At 41.3% G+C, this 15549-nt stretch overlaps 1 protein-coding gene across 3 annotated transcripts in view; it reads right to left on the bottom strand.

The window, feature by feature from the left end:
* The window catches only part of PAX5 (paired box 5), a 229625-nt gene that overhangs the window by 87991 nt on the left and 126085 nt on the right, over window positions 1–15549 (bottom strand). For all 3 annotated transcript variants that reach the window (XM_081176730.1, XM_081176732.1, XM_081176731.1), the window contains one exon: window positions 14723–14852. In XM_081176730.1, the coding sequence (XP_081032856.1) occupies window positions 14723–14852 (130 nt within the window). The remainder of the gene's footprint in view (window positions 1–14722; window positions 14853–15549) is intronic.

Genomic DNA, 15549 nt, shown 5'->3' with positions numbered 1-15549 from the left:
AGTGCTGGGGGAAATAATTAACCTCCTCCTTGCACACTGTGAATTTGATTGTGGTTCACTACCCGCATCCACAACTATGGCTTCAGTTTGATTTATTAATATTATCGCCTGGCTGTAAGTGCTGAAGGCCGCTCCCTGCAAGGCCCTTTCCACCTGGCCTAGGGGGCGGGGCCCAGACTCACCCAGCTCTACTAAAGAGGCGCCTGGGGAGTCCGGAGGGACACCGCTATGCCTGACAACAAACCCTAACTATTGGATTCTTTTGCCCCATCTTTTTGTGCCTGCCAAACAGCCGTATCATGTTTATGATCATATTTTATTCTCTTATTAATTATGCTGTTTTAAATGTGTTTTTTATATTTGAGTTTACTTAGCAATTTTCCTTTTTTGAAATGTTTAAGTTTTTTTGTTAACTTTGTTTGTGATAAATATGTATTCTGTAGTTGACTTCCTTTGTAATGTTTTATTTTGAAATTTCTAAGATAATATTTTAGTTTTCTGTTAATTATGGTGCTTTGACTGTATACTCTATATTTGACTTTCTTCAGAAATGTTTGATTCTGGATTGTTTTGTTGATGTTTTAATATGCTGTAAACCACTTTGAGATTTTTCTTTAAAATATAAAGCGGTATAGAAATGAAATGAATAATAATAATAATACCGTAATTACATAGACACATCTTTTGATATCACACATTTAACATCACATCTAGTTTGGCAACCAAACTAAGAATGTGAGACGAGCCCTGCTGGATCAGACCAAAGACCCACCTGGTCCAGCGTCCTGTTCTCACAGTGGTAAACCAATGTAAGAACAAATCTCCCCACTTTTGATTCTGAGCAACTGCATACTGCCTCCGACTGTGGGGGGGGGGGAGAAGGTGGCTGTAACAGAGCAACTTTTCCCCAAAAAAACAGTGTGGTTGTAAAAGGTTTCTCTACAATATAGATTGTAATAAACCTGGGCTATCTTTTAGGCTGCTACCTTTCTTTAAAATAAAAAGGTTTGCTTCATTATTCCTCCTTAAGATTTTATCACCATATGTTTTATAATTAAAATTAGCATAAACCAGATAGCAAGTTATGGAAATATCCCATTGCATCAATCACTGTCCACCAGAAGAAGAAGAGTTTGGATTTGATATCCCGCTTTATCACTACCTGAAGGAGTCTCAAAGCGGCTAACGTTCTCCTTTCCCTTCCTCCCCCACAATAAACACTCTGTGAGGTGAGTGAGGCTGAGAGACTTCAGAGAAGTGTGACTAGCCCAAGGTCACACAGCAGCTGCATGTGGAGGAACGGGGAATCGAACCCGGTTCACCAGATTACCAGCCTACCGCTCTTAACCACTACACCACACTGGCTCCACAACTCAATGGTCTTTAAAAAAAAGAATGCATGCCAGTCCATCAGCTTGGCTGGCATCCACCATCCCAAAAGTGCACATAAAGCTGCTCAGGTACCCTAATGAGAGCTTGCATTGGCTCCTTGCAAAGGCAAGAGAGGCTCTTATAAAGCATGCCTATCACAGAAGTCAGACAGACGGAGAGAATCAAGCCTGCACCAATTCTGAAGTGCCTCCCCAGTAAATCAGCACAGCTGCCCCGGGCTTATGATGGTTCCCTCACTCTCCATTATTTACACAAAACTTCTTGGTTCCATTGGTAGTAGAGAACTACATGTGATTAGTTCTTTGAATCTTTTTAGCTATGGCAATTGGTGCTATAAAATACAGCCACTGAAGCTGCAATTTAAAAGTGAGATCAGTGTGGTCTCCACAGCTGAACCTCTATGCTAAATAAAGAGTCCCATCGTACACTTGTATGAAGCAAGCCCCCAGTGCTCCCTCTCAGATGCTCCCAAACTCCATTCTGTTCCATCCCCTACATTCTCTTTTCTTTTCCTATTCTTGGCTCTTTCAACCCAATATACTTTGAAGACTATGGTCATAGAGACAGTTGTTTGGTGGTCATTGCTGTTGTGGTGAGAGTAAATGGAAACAGAAGGAATTTAATATTTTAAACGTTGAAAACAAAAAAGATTTGATGTAAAAGAAAACACCAATAAACTTGGTTATTTCTCATTCCCTCTTTTGTTTTTCTTCTACCCTCTCCTCCACCTTTCACTTTCACACCACACTTTCAATTTGACACAAAAGGAATTTAGCTATTTTGGATCATCATCCAAAAATAGGTCATAAAAGGCAGGTCAAATAAGGTGGTCTAACTAAATGATAAATGGCCCTTTCGTCGCTTCTTTGGCATCAATCCCAGAGGGGTTGAAGGGAGCAGAGCACTATCTGTTAGTTAAACTTTTTTCTTCTCCTTTCATCATGACTAGAATGAAGAAGAGATAAAGTGGGGGGGGGAGAGAACAGCTGTGATGATATGGAATGAACCTGTTTGTGAAAGCCATGAAAGAAATAAAAAAGCATTTACCCTAGGCAAGTGGTATAAATTGTTTTACCAACACATACAAGCCTATTCTGTGAAAGTCACGTTTTGCTTTGATGTAGTCTACCACACGGCAGGACTTTCTTTCTTTCTTTCTTTCTTTCTTTCTTTCTTTCTTTCTTTCTTTCTTTCATTCTTTCTCTTATTCATCAAAATATTTATACACCGCTGTATCATGAAAAAGTGCTACTCTCTGGACACAACCTTGAAGATACAAGCAGAAACACTGTAATAGAGCGCCTCCAATACCCAACTCACTAAGTCGTTCTAGGAGGATACCATGGTCAATGGTCTCAAAAGCTGCTGAGAGATCAAGCAGAAATAAGAGGATCACACTGCCCTTGTCCCTCACACAATAAACGTCATCCATTAGGGCGACCAAGGCTGATTCAGTTCCAAAGCCAGGTCTGGACCAAGATTGTAGTCTCTTCTGCAGTTGCTCCACAACCACCCTCTTCACTACCTCTGCAAACAAAGGGGTGCTGGTGACCAGTCTATAGTTGTTACACTCCATTGTGTCTAGGGTGGGCTTTTTGAGGAGTGGATGCACTGCCTCTTTAAGGCCAATGGGCACCACTCCATTATGCAAGGATGCATTTACCACACCCTTGGCCCATTCAGTCGTTCCCCCCACCCAACTAGCTTTAATAAGCCAGGGTGAACAAGAATCTATGGAGCAGGTGGTCAAGTACATCACTGTAAGTATCCTGTCCACATCCTCAGGCCACATCAACTGGAAATGATCTCAGAACATCGGGCTCAATGTTAAATCAGACACTTCAGGTGATATTGTCACAATAGCAGCATCTAAATCACTGTGGAGCCAAGCAACTTTATCCTTGAAGTGTTTAGCCATCCACTTACAGCCAGTTACTGTGTGCTCCAGAGGTTTGCACACACACATCTCACCTGGTCAGGAGTAATAGAAAAGAACCCTATGGGACCCCAAAGCATAACTGCCATGGATTCCCCAGCACCATCTTCTAAAACTGGTGCTCAAGATAGGAGTGAAAGCACTGCAAAACTGTACCTCCAACATTCAGCTTGGATCACCCACGCAGAAGGACACCATTGTCAATAGTACTGAAAGCCACCAAGAGGTCCAAGAGAATGAACAGAGCTGTACTCTCCCCAATCAGCAAAGGTCATTCCACTGGCCAATGAGGCCAGTTTCTATTCCAGAACCAGGCCTGAAACCCAAGTGAAATGGATCTCAATCAGTTTCATGCAAGAGTGCCTGGAGTTGGCCAGCAACCTCTCACATAAGCACCTTGGGGGTTTAAAGCATATCATGTTATATGTTTTCCATGTAAGCGATTATCAAATTGGAAGAAAAGGATAAGGTGGTCTTGTCACAGTATTTGTAAGCTATCTTGAAGAGGTGGGAAGGGTGGGTAGATGTACTTTAAAAAATCAGATGACACAATCTCCCCCAAGCACGGCCAACTAATGAATTAGACAGTTTGGCGTTTTAAGAGAGGAGAGTGATAGCATGTTACTTCTTCAACTGTACATAAGCACACAGAAAGTTTTGCCTTATAATATTAGAAATCAGAGATAGAAATGGAGAGAGATAATTGGATTTCATCAGCATATTGATGACAGCGAACTCCAAAATGACCTCTCACAGCAGCTTCACATAGATATTAAACAGCATGTGGGGTAAGATCAAACATTTGTGGCACCTTGCAGGACAGCTCCTACAGGGGGGAACAATTCTAGCCAAGCATACTTTTCTGCATCCTTGACAGGTAGGAATGGAAGCATTGCAACATGCCATCTCCAATGCTGCCAAGCTGCATAGAAGGACGCTATAGTTCATGATATCAAAGAAGAATCAGCATTGCAAGGTCGTTCTCTCTTTGCCAGCTCCCACTCTTATTGGTAGTGAACATAATCCACCAATATGACCAAGGCAGTAACATTATAATATGAAGCCAGAAACCAGATTCAGATGTACTTTCATAAATAGTTTAAACACGGGTACCTCTCCAGCATATTTTATAATAAAATGGATTCATGTAGCTTCTCTTTCATTCCCCTGCCTTCCTTAACCATTCTTTTTAAATGTTTGTTATTTCACAGCCTTTGCTGGTTGTCTGGGTAGCTTCCTGCTTGATAAACTCCAGCAGTTCTAGATTTGCTTTACTCTGTAGCTTGCAGGCATTTTTTTTTATTTTATTTTTTGCATCTGAACATGACTTCTGCTTCACTAGTTACAAGGATACACATGAATTGTTTACATTTGCCTCTTAGATATCATATTACTAAGCATACTGCAAAATATATTATGGTTATTCTGATAAATCTTATTTGTAAGGTAAAGGTAAAGGACTCCTGGCAGTTAAGTCCAGTCGTGAACAACTCTGGGGTTGCAGCACTCATCTCGCTTTACTGGCCAAGGGACCCAACGTTTGTCCGCAGACGGTTTTTCCGGGTCATATGGCCAGCATGACTAAGCCGCTTCTGGCAAAACCAGAGCAGCGCACGGAAATGCCCGAGCAACGGGAGCTCACGCCATCGTGGAGATTTGAACCTCTGACCTTCCCATCAGCAAGCCCTAGGCTCAGTGGTTTAGACCACAGCGCCACCTGCATCCCATTACTCATGTAGACTTGCATATAGAAAGTAGTATAAATTTCACCTATGATACAATGTTATGTCAGTATCTGGTCACCAGAGGTGGATGGCATTCACCTAGAAGTCCTTAGAGATCCTGTCTGCTCAGAATTCAATGGAGTGTACTATAATATGAAATTGTTTATCTTTTTACCCAAATAGCATACTTTCTCACTAAAACCAGCCTCCTTCAAATATTTTTAATTGAAGATTATTAAAATCAACACCAATTTCCAAAAAAGGGGAAGGGGGTTCAGAAAATTAATAACAAAACAACTACCCCCAGTTATGTTGCTTTGTAGTATTCCCACGCATTATCTCAGCATGCTTTACAAAAGCCCCTGTGAAGCAGAATTAATACACAGAGCACGTGTTGCTATATGAGAGGGCGAACGCATTTCAGCCAGGGGCAGTGCCCTTACTGTACTTCAGTTTAAACTGAAGTTGTGAATGAAATATTATAGGTGACTGGGTCCTCCTCATAAAGCCCATAGAAGGTAATACAACATGACTGACATCCAGCCATTCCTCCCCCTCTGTGGTTTGATATGACATTTTTCAAGGGGACTTTACTCCCAGCTTTATGCCCGCTCCTCTTTCTCTGTGCATTTAGGCATGTGTGTTGCGGTGGGTGCCAGGGTCATGACTTCTAGGTGCTCCTTTTGGCCCTTCTATTTCTCGGGAAGGGACTGGGCTCCCCTGATGTCCCAAAAGCACAGACCTTTGGGAAGGAGGCAGGAGGGTTCCAACATCCTGTCAGAAGCCTGGCACCTCCTTCCCAAAGCCCGGGAAGCTTCCGCCTGGCTTAGGGAGGGAGGTGTGGTGCTCCAACGGGGTCCTAGAGCCCTCTTTCCACCTTCCCAAAGCCTGGCTCCAGCCCCTCCTGATGGCACATGTGCAATGTCACATACACCCCAATCACCCACACAAGCTGGCCCCTATGGTGGGTCAAAGCCTGTCATAGTGAGTAGGAATGCTTTCCATTATGGCCAGGGTGTGGGGCTGCAGGCAACCATAGCACAATCTAGACCTATTGTGTAATCACTGTTCTGACACTTGTGACCCACCACCCCAGATCAGCTGGGGGGTCTGGTCTGGAGCAGGCTGACTGAAGTTCAGCAGGCAGAAGCCACTATTCTGTTGGCCCAGCAAGGACTTCTGGAATTTGTAGCAGGCCCAGCTAATCCAAAGGCTTTATACTTCTTGTCAATCACAGGGATAACCGCGGCCAGTGTTGCACATGGCAACACTCCTCTGCTTTGCTTAAAGAAGATGCTGGTACCAAGACTGGGTCCCAGTTCAATCCCATGTGAGGTTCCTTATTCAAATCCCTGGCACTATGAATACAAAGTGAGCAGTAACTTCACTGCTGCAGCTGAAGAAGAATCATAAGATTGTGATCCTCTCTTCATTTCTCTATATCTCTCTGAGGGTGCAGACACAGATGACAACAAGAGAGCCAGGACCTTTTCATGGGCACTTGAAAGGTTGGGGGCAAATCAATAAAATACAATGTTGGCAAAGATAACAGTTATTTCACTGTTTTTAAAAGGTGTCTGTGTGCATGCAAACACATTTATTATTAATGAAGATGTAATATGGAAACAAGGGACGCGGGTGGTGCTGTGGGTTAAACCACAGAGCCTAGGACTTGCTGATCAGAAGGTTGGCAGTTCGAATCCCTGCAACGGGGTGAGCTCCCATTGCTCGGTCCCTGCTCCTGCCAACCTAGCAGTTTGAAAGCATGTCAAAGTGCAAGTAGATAAATAGGTACTGCTCCGGCGGGAAGGTAAGCGGCGTTTCCGTGTGCTGCTCTAGTTCGCCAGAAGCGGCTTAGTCATGTTGGCCACAAGACCCGGAAGCTGTACGCCAGCTCCCTCGGCCAGTAAATTGAGATGAGCACCGCAACCCCAGAGTCAGCCACGACTGGACCTAATGGTCAGGGGTCCCTTTACCTTTTTAATATGGAAACACAGGAGCCCCCTTCAAGTGACATCACTTGATAAGGGAGCATGAGTAGAACAGGGCTGAAGGGGTGGTGCCCATTTATCCTCCCCCCCACCTGCGCGTGCACACACACAAGTTTCTGATAAACTTCTTCAATGGGGAGCACTGTGTATCAAGGCTCCCTCCCCACCGCGGAGGTTAGTTGTAAATGGGTCAATCTCTCAGCTCCAGCCCTGCTCTGTCTAAGTTCCCTCTTTGGACAGTAATGCCTAAAAGAATACCAAGTTTGTTCCCCTGAAAGGTTCACAGCTTCTGGATTCACTTCTAGATATTTGCCCTGCAAGTATCTTCTCTAGAAAACAGACTTTTCTCATTTTATGGCTGAGATCCCAAGAGGCTCATGTGCTCATTCAACCATTTTCCACGTATGCATCATTAATCTCCCAAATTTTCCTTCACTGCTTTATGTATTTCATTGGAAGCCATGTCTGAGTATTGCTTGCATTTCAGGAGTGGCTTTGGTGGAAGTTGCATGTATTTATGATAACCTGCATGTATTCAAACATATGATTCCCCTACCTACACTCTGAAGTGATGCAGTGCAGGAAAAAACATGAGACTATACTGACTAGATCATTGTGTGGATTGGCTCAGCCACTCATCCAAGAAGGCTACTAAACGTAACACAGCAAGTTATAGCGATAGCATGTTGGGGAAAGAGATATTTTTCAAATCTTCAAATGCCCTTGAAGAACTAAGTGACCTGGTTTGTCAGTCTGAACAGTCTCTAAAGGCATACCCACAAAGCAGTTATGCCATTTGGAATTGTGTGTTGTACAGTTCACATCTGATCCCGCTGAAGTGAAATATTCTCATATAGTTCCTTTTTGCTAGGTCGCTTAGCACTCTCATCCACTCATTTCTGGGCACTGCTAATGCAAAGTGACTCTCCAACCAGCTGCAGTCAGAGTTGCCTGTGGATTTGTCAATCTGCCCTCTGTGCCTTATTGGAGAGGCGAGCAAAGGTGTCAATTTCAGTGCCACTTTGTCCTCTCAAAGTGATAGCGACCAAGCTGAAGTCAGCACAGCAGAGCAGAGAAAATGCATCTGCAGGTAATTAGTAACAATCAGGGGCTGCTCAGGAAATGCTGACTACAGCAGTAATGAGCTGGGCACATGTCATTGGCTTGCAAATGGAGAGCACGCTTATGAACCGTGGCAGCAGGCAGTAAGAGCGAGGTTTTTTTTAACTTAATATTTAATGTGGCATAAAAACGATGGAGAGAAATCAACTAGTTCTCTAATCAGATGTTCAGCCAGTGGTCCATAACCACAAGCAAGTTGGTGGATGAAGCAGTATAGAAAAGTGTCATCAAAATTTCCTTTTACCATAATTTAGGCCCATTTTTATGGACATGCTGATGTGAATGCCAATGTCTAAACAGTACTCCCCCCCCACCCCCCATTCAAATGATATTACTACAGATCAGATCTGCAAATCTGCTAGGAAATGCAAACCTCAGACTGACACCACAGCTGCACGGAGGATCTTTTACATTATTATTTCTCAATGCTGCTTTCCTACTTCAGCCAAAGGCTTGAAAACAAGAACAATGAAACACTGTGGCCATAATTCTCTTATCTGCATGGTTCTCAGCCTATTTTGCATTGATTAAACTATTTTATGAGTTGGCTTAAGAACTCAGGACTCACAATACAAACTAGACGTAGGTCAGTTTGTGAATGGAAGCCAAGCTCTGTCCCTAGACATTCTCATAAAAACTGCTGAAGCTTGAACTGCAGATCTCAGCCCTATCAAAAGAACCAGATTAGTTTTCTTGGCCACAATAAAACCCATTTCTCAAACTCTCTTCATTCCAGAATATGGGGGCTTTTAAGCATTTTGCACATTAATATCCTGCTGGGTGTTGAATCGTGGAACACTAAGGAATTCAGCGGTTTTATTTTCATGAAACAGAACTACTTCCTCTATTCAGTCAATGACTTCTGGTGCCATTTACAATTCTTTCTTTTTTTAAGCACAACACTACTTTTGGGTCTCCCACACAAAATGAAGATGTTGTAACATATAGGTTTGTGATTTTTGAAAGATACAGTATTCTTGCTAGCCTTGCTAACTCCAAATAGCCCAAGATAGGAAATTTCAGATTTTCACAAAGTTCGGTTCTGTTATACATCTTACTTGTGCTCTATGCTATTTTCTTTTCTTTACTCTTTTTTTTACTAGAATCTCCATAGTCAAACAATATGTTTTAAATTTACAAATAAGGGTGCGAACTCAAGCTCTCTTAAAAGTTAAGGCATAACTAAAGGTATACTAAGTGCCCCTGAGGATCTTATCATTTAACAACTCTGAAAATGCCTTGCACATTCAGACTAAGGCATACTACAAAGCATATTCGAAGCACATCCCCCCCCCAATAATTCTGGGCATTGTAGTTTACCCCTCACAGAGTTACAATTCCCAGCAACCCTTAACAAACAGTAGTGCCAATAATTCATTGCAAGAAAGATACCTACCACCAGGCACTAGAGTTCACAGAAAATGAGAGATAGAAAGAAAAAAGGAGATAGGTAGGACTTTCCTGTCTGGCAAGCTTACGGAAGGAGAAAGAGAATGGGGAAAGTAGGGGAGCGAGAATGGGGAAAGTAGGGGAGCGAGATAAAGGAATAATAGAAGGGGAAAGGCAAGAATGAAGCAACCAGGACAGCGCTGAAGGGAAGAGAGCACAGCAGAGTAGAAGTGGGGGTGTGTGGTTGTAATAGAGAGAAAGTGGATTGCAGCCCCCACAAACCTGGTGTCAATGCTCTTCTAACTCACCAGTTGAAGACAATTGCACTAGATGATTGTGCACAACCCACTACAGAGGATTACAACTTTTCCTCTTAATAGTGCAGTTTGGTGCACGCTTACCTGAGGATTGCATCTGAGCAAACATTCATATGATTGAACTACATGTGCTTAAAGGAAATAAAAGCAATTTAGCACTTTCTGTATATTATAATGGTGCTTGCTTGCTTGCTTGCTTGCTCACTTGCTCACTTGCTTGCTTATTAGCTTTCCAAGCTAAACATTTTCCATCTAACTGAAGGCTTTCTATGCCACTAACTATTTATAATTTTTATTATTATTTTAAAGGATGAGTAATTTTCTTTCTTTCTTTCTTTCTTTCTTTCTTTCTTTCTTGCCAGGGTGGGGGTAGATGTCTCCTTTTCAAGTGACTATTTTTTGTCACCCAGACAATTCTAATCAATTGATTTTTTTATAATGTGCATGTGCTTAAATAAATCATATGCAAATGAGCACTGACAGATTTTTATTCCCCTCTGGGAAAGGTGGCAACCCTAATTTATTTGCCCTTTTCGAGGCTTCTTTTTATTTCTAGTATATTTTTAAGGTAGAGTATTATAACCAAGAGTAGCTCACTAACATAAGCAACAGCATAATATGTTGAATATTGATTTACATTCATTTAATAATAATACTAAGGTAATTATGTTTTTTCTTGATCTTAACCATAAAAGACGCTCACTGAACTGTGGCACATTGAGACAAAAACACTTTTCAGAGTAGTATTAATATTGCTGCAATGTTTATTTCCCTGTTAATAGAGAGCTTGGGGTGGCTGAATACCTTTCAGTTTAGGAGCGCAATGGGGCAAAAATAGGGTAATGATTTCTACATACCCAGAGGCTTACTAGATCTTGCCTTCCTCTACTGTTCCTGCTCCCATTTCCTCTTCCAGCTTTCTTTTCCCTCTTAATCTCCTGCCATCATTCACCTGTAGCATCCCATCTTCCAGTCCAGTCTAGCTTTCCTTAAACCCCATTTCCTTTACCACTTCCTCTGCTAAAAGATCTCCCTGCCCAGCCCTTCCCAGATCAAAGCAGCTTAGCCAATGATTGCCAGAGGCCCTTCTGTGCCAACTTCATTTTGACTGGCAAGCAGCTAGTCAGTTACTGCCATACAACTGCTCCATTATAGAGAGACAGCTGAGCCAATCACTGCCAGAGGTGGTCACAGACAAGGAGAGCCACCATTGTCACCACCAACAGCACAGAATCTCTTGGTGCATTTAGGGATGGGGGGAAGAAATTCAATTCAATTCACGTTTAAAGGTGAAACTATCAAATACACACTTTCAGAATAAATAGGAAAACTAAAATATAGCCATCCTTCAAAATCCACACCTATCCGAATTTTGCACTGCAGTTCTCCAGCCAAACATTGTTTACCAAATTGTATATATTAGTAGAAACTGTGCACCAAAAATTATATAGTAGTGAAAATAACATACAAAAATTCAGTATATTCAGGGGAAATGCTTCCAAAAATGTGTTTCTTAAGGAGAAATTCACATTAAAACACTGAATTTTCATGAGGATTAAAAAAAAATAAAAACAACAACCACAAATTGCTGCAGAAATGTGGAGGACTGAATTTAAAATTAGTAAAATGAGAAACTAACATAACCAAAAGGGGAAGATCTTTTCATTCCTATGTGCATTATCATATAAGTAATGATGATAACAATTTAGTTTACAGGTGTCAGTTAGTCACAGTTAGACCCACTAAAACTCAGCTCCCAACTTTGTTTTTCTAACTACATGCGAGTTGGGGGAGAGGGCCCACCCATTTGTTCTCTGGCAATGAGCCACTTCCTTTGTTTCCTCAATGGCCTATTACCTCACTAGGAAGCTAGTCTGGCTGTTCCAGGAATAGATTTTAACACTTGCTGGATCCAGAGATTTGAAGGCTCTTGGCATACAGCCTACCCCCCCAAAAAAAAACTCATAACAAACAAAAATAATAACAAACAAAAAAGCCAAATACAAACAGAATTAAGGTGTCATGAGTCAGAAAGGGGCGGGGGAGAAAGAACAGCAGTGGTGTGGAGAGAGGCATAATTTATTCTGGACTTTGTATAGCATAAAGGTTTGTGATTACTTAAGACTTATTGTTTGCCTCTTCTCAATCAATCAAGTCTTTATTAACATTTCAGCTAATTAATGTGCCAATTACATTGTATCCATTTGTCTATAAAGTAAGCACTAGTCTCCAGTTCTACATAGTATCCAAATACAAACCTCTTTGACCCCAAAAGGATTTCAAGCATCGCTTTAAAAATAAACGCAATCTCATCACACTAAATGTGGATCACAAGTAAGAAAGAAAAGGTATATCTCCATGCCCAGAGCTGTTTCTAGCTCATTATCTGCCTGGGACAGGCAACCCTTAACTATCCTCCCCTCCCCACAACTCACCCCCATGGTCCTCATTGCTCAAGCACTGAAATAAACCAGCATAAAACATAGCTAATTAAATCCTCATCTTCTTCATCTATTCTGGACTTCCGGCATAAAAGCAAAGCAAATCTTTGCTGCTTGTACTGTATGTATTTAGGTGAGAGGTAGGATGAAAAGGCATTTCTCATATAAGTCTCCAAAAGCTATTCATCTATACAAACTGCAGGCCTGAAACCCTTGAACTCAGTGTGTAGTGTAATTTATTTATTTATAAAATAATTTACTGATTGATTTTCTACAACAGGTATTCAAATACTGTTATATATAAGTTTAAACATGCTATAGATGTGGGAACTAGGAATGAAACAGTTTCTAATGATCAGCATAATCCAATAAGCCAGTCATCAACATGATCATGTAATGCTCTTGAGGACAGGAAAGTCTTCAACTATTGGCAAAAGCGGAGCAGGTCATTTGATATTGTGATTGCAAAGGAGAAGCCCTCACCCAGTGCCGGATTTATGTATAGGTTAAGTAGGCTGAAGCCTAGGGCTTCTAAATCTAGGGGGCCTCCCCAGCCTGCCCACCCCCCAGAGGGCAGTCTCCTTTCTCCCAAAATTGCAAACCCAAGGCTTCATTCATGTGAGGGCAGGGCAACTCGGGCCAAGCAACTGTGAGACTCTGGACCAGCTAGTGGGGCCCAATTTGAAACTCTAGGGCCCAACTTGGGGGGGAAATGTGGGGCCCTAGTTCACAGCCAAAATCTGCAGAATCTTAGAGATATAAATCTGTGTGCTAGGTCATTTTCACAAGGTCAGCAAAGCCCTTCAGAAATCAACCCTGTTATTGAGTTCTTGGGCAAGTTTGTATAGTTCACTTCTGGATTTTTTAAAGAGCAGATTTTGATGAGCTTGAGAAAGAAGCAAAAGCCACCTTGTTAACTACAAAACAAGGAGACAAAGAGTGGGGAAACGGCAAAGAAATGACAGAAGTGCCCCTGATGCCTTAGATGCAATTTCTTCAAGAGATAAGTTTAAGATAAAATCCTTTATTCCTATATTAGATGCACTTGAAGCCAATTTAAAAAGAAGTACTGTGTGCAGTGATGTTGCACAATTGTTTTTCCATTCTTGCTATTCTGATAGCATCTAAGCAAGAAATTCAGCAAGGTGTTGAACTGTTGATGGAAGCATACCCAGAAGATGGAAGCATACCTGAAACCTATTGATGAACTTTTGCACTTTCACCTGTACGTGAGACAAAGCCATGGGCTTACAGCAGAGCACTCTTTGTCTGGTACAGACCTTTATCAAATTATATACAAGGAAAAAATTCAGATGACCTTTCCTAATGTGGAAGCAGTTTTGCAGCTATTTCTTAGTTTTATGGTCACTAACTGATTGGGAGAGAGGAGTTTTTCAAGACCCAAAAGAATTAAAAATGAATTAAGGGCCACAATGTCTCCAGAGAGGTTGTCCACACTGAGCATTCTGTACATTGAAAGTGACAAACTTAGACAAACAAATTTTGATGGGGTTTTCTGATGTCCTTTAGAGGAGAAATTGTGAACTGCAGAATTTTAAATACCCATCGTTTATAACACTCTTCCATTTTCTTCTAGTCGTGAGGGTGAGGGATTGGGAGGGGCCTCACAAGTGGAGTAGCCTAGGGCATCTCTTCATCTAAATCCAGCCCTGCCCTCACCCAAATTAACTGGGACGGTTTCGCTTCAAATTAGGCCAGAGTCAATTAAACCCACTGAAAAGAAGTGGAGTCCTTTTAGGTCTGCCTGAAAGTAAATTAGATGGCATCCCACCCTCGCCAAAACCCACTTCAAGCACCAAATCAAGGGAATACAGAACAAGGCCTCTCCCATCAATCGTTCAAAGAGTAGAGTTGCCAAGCTCCAAAATAAGGAGACCATAAGAAAATAGCATATGTCAGAAAATTTGTAAGGCTTTTTAGGCTATACTCCTCTTGTTCACCATCATCATTTTAATACATTCAATAGACCAGTAATAATAGTAAAAACAAACACAATGTACACAGTAACAATTGAAGTCCCAAAAAGTATCCCTCCACTGCCACTGGTAAAAATTTAGCCACTACCCATAGAATTTGATCTCCCAGAAAATATTTAATGTAACACTGAGCTGACTTTCCTAGGAGTTTGGCCAATATGTATTAATGTTGCAGTTATGGTGCCTCTCACAAACAAATATTTCACTCCTTGAAATAATAACTATATGGCAAACCTATACTGGACACGGGCTGCTGTAAGAAACCTTACAGATATCAAACATCAAAACTAAGACAGTTTCAACAAGGAATGACAAAACCTCCTACTACATCACCATAAGCTCCTCCCACTTGCCATTTCATACAGTATGTCCATTAATAACATGCTCTTGGTAGATCATCTAATTTTCCTTACCTGTCACAATAGGATATGATTGTGGACCTGGAACACTGGCTCCTATATCTGCTGAAGTAGGGCTTGTTAAATTAGCCTTCATATCATCTAATCCACCAGTTAGTGATGCCATGGCTGAGTATTCTGTTGACTGAGAGCAGAAAAAATGAGATAACTTAATACATCTACTGAGTATTAAAAATCAGTGACTAATGCATGATAAAACCAAGCTATAAAGGTGGGTTCCTGTGAAAATTGTTATTATTTTACACAGTATTATTATTATTTGTTTCACATGTCACGTGGATAGCTTCTATCTATGATTAGATCATATGCTAATACAAGTTTTGTAAGGTTAAACTATGTAGTTTGCTAAGTATGTGCTGGAGGGGGATAGAAAACAAGTTTTCAGAGTGCATAAACATTTTGTTATGCCCAATGTGTTACAGAATTAGGAAATTCCCTCATCAGAGGCAAAACTTGTAAAACATTTTGAGCATAATAAAACACTTTGGCACTTTGAGAACTTATGCACTTGGGGGACTGCTGAATTTGTGTTGGCCGACACAAGTTTAAAACATTATTTTGGGGAAACTATGAAGATGTGACTCCATAAAATTCCTCTTGCTGTGGTAGAAAAATGGTTGCATGTCTAAACAAGGATTTAGCTCTGGCAGAACAACATTGGTGAAAAATAACATGCTTTACTGCTGCATACAGTTAAGTACTGGCAATGTTGTTGTTCATCAATGCTTTTCAGGATTTCTTCTGCCATGACTTTCATTACTATTAGGTTGCCACCTGAAGAGCTTCGTAATACAGAACAGATTGTGAGGCCATAAGAAAAT

Source organism: Podarcis bocagei, assembly GCF_964188305.1.
Source record: "Podarcis bocagei genome assembly, chromosome: 17".
Lineage (NCBI taxonomy): Eukaryota > Metazoa > Chordata > Lepidosauria > Squamata > Lacertidae > Podarcis > Podarcis bocagei.
This window is presented reverse-complemented; position numbering and strand designations above follow the sequence as displayed.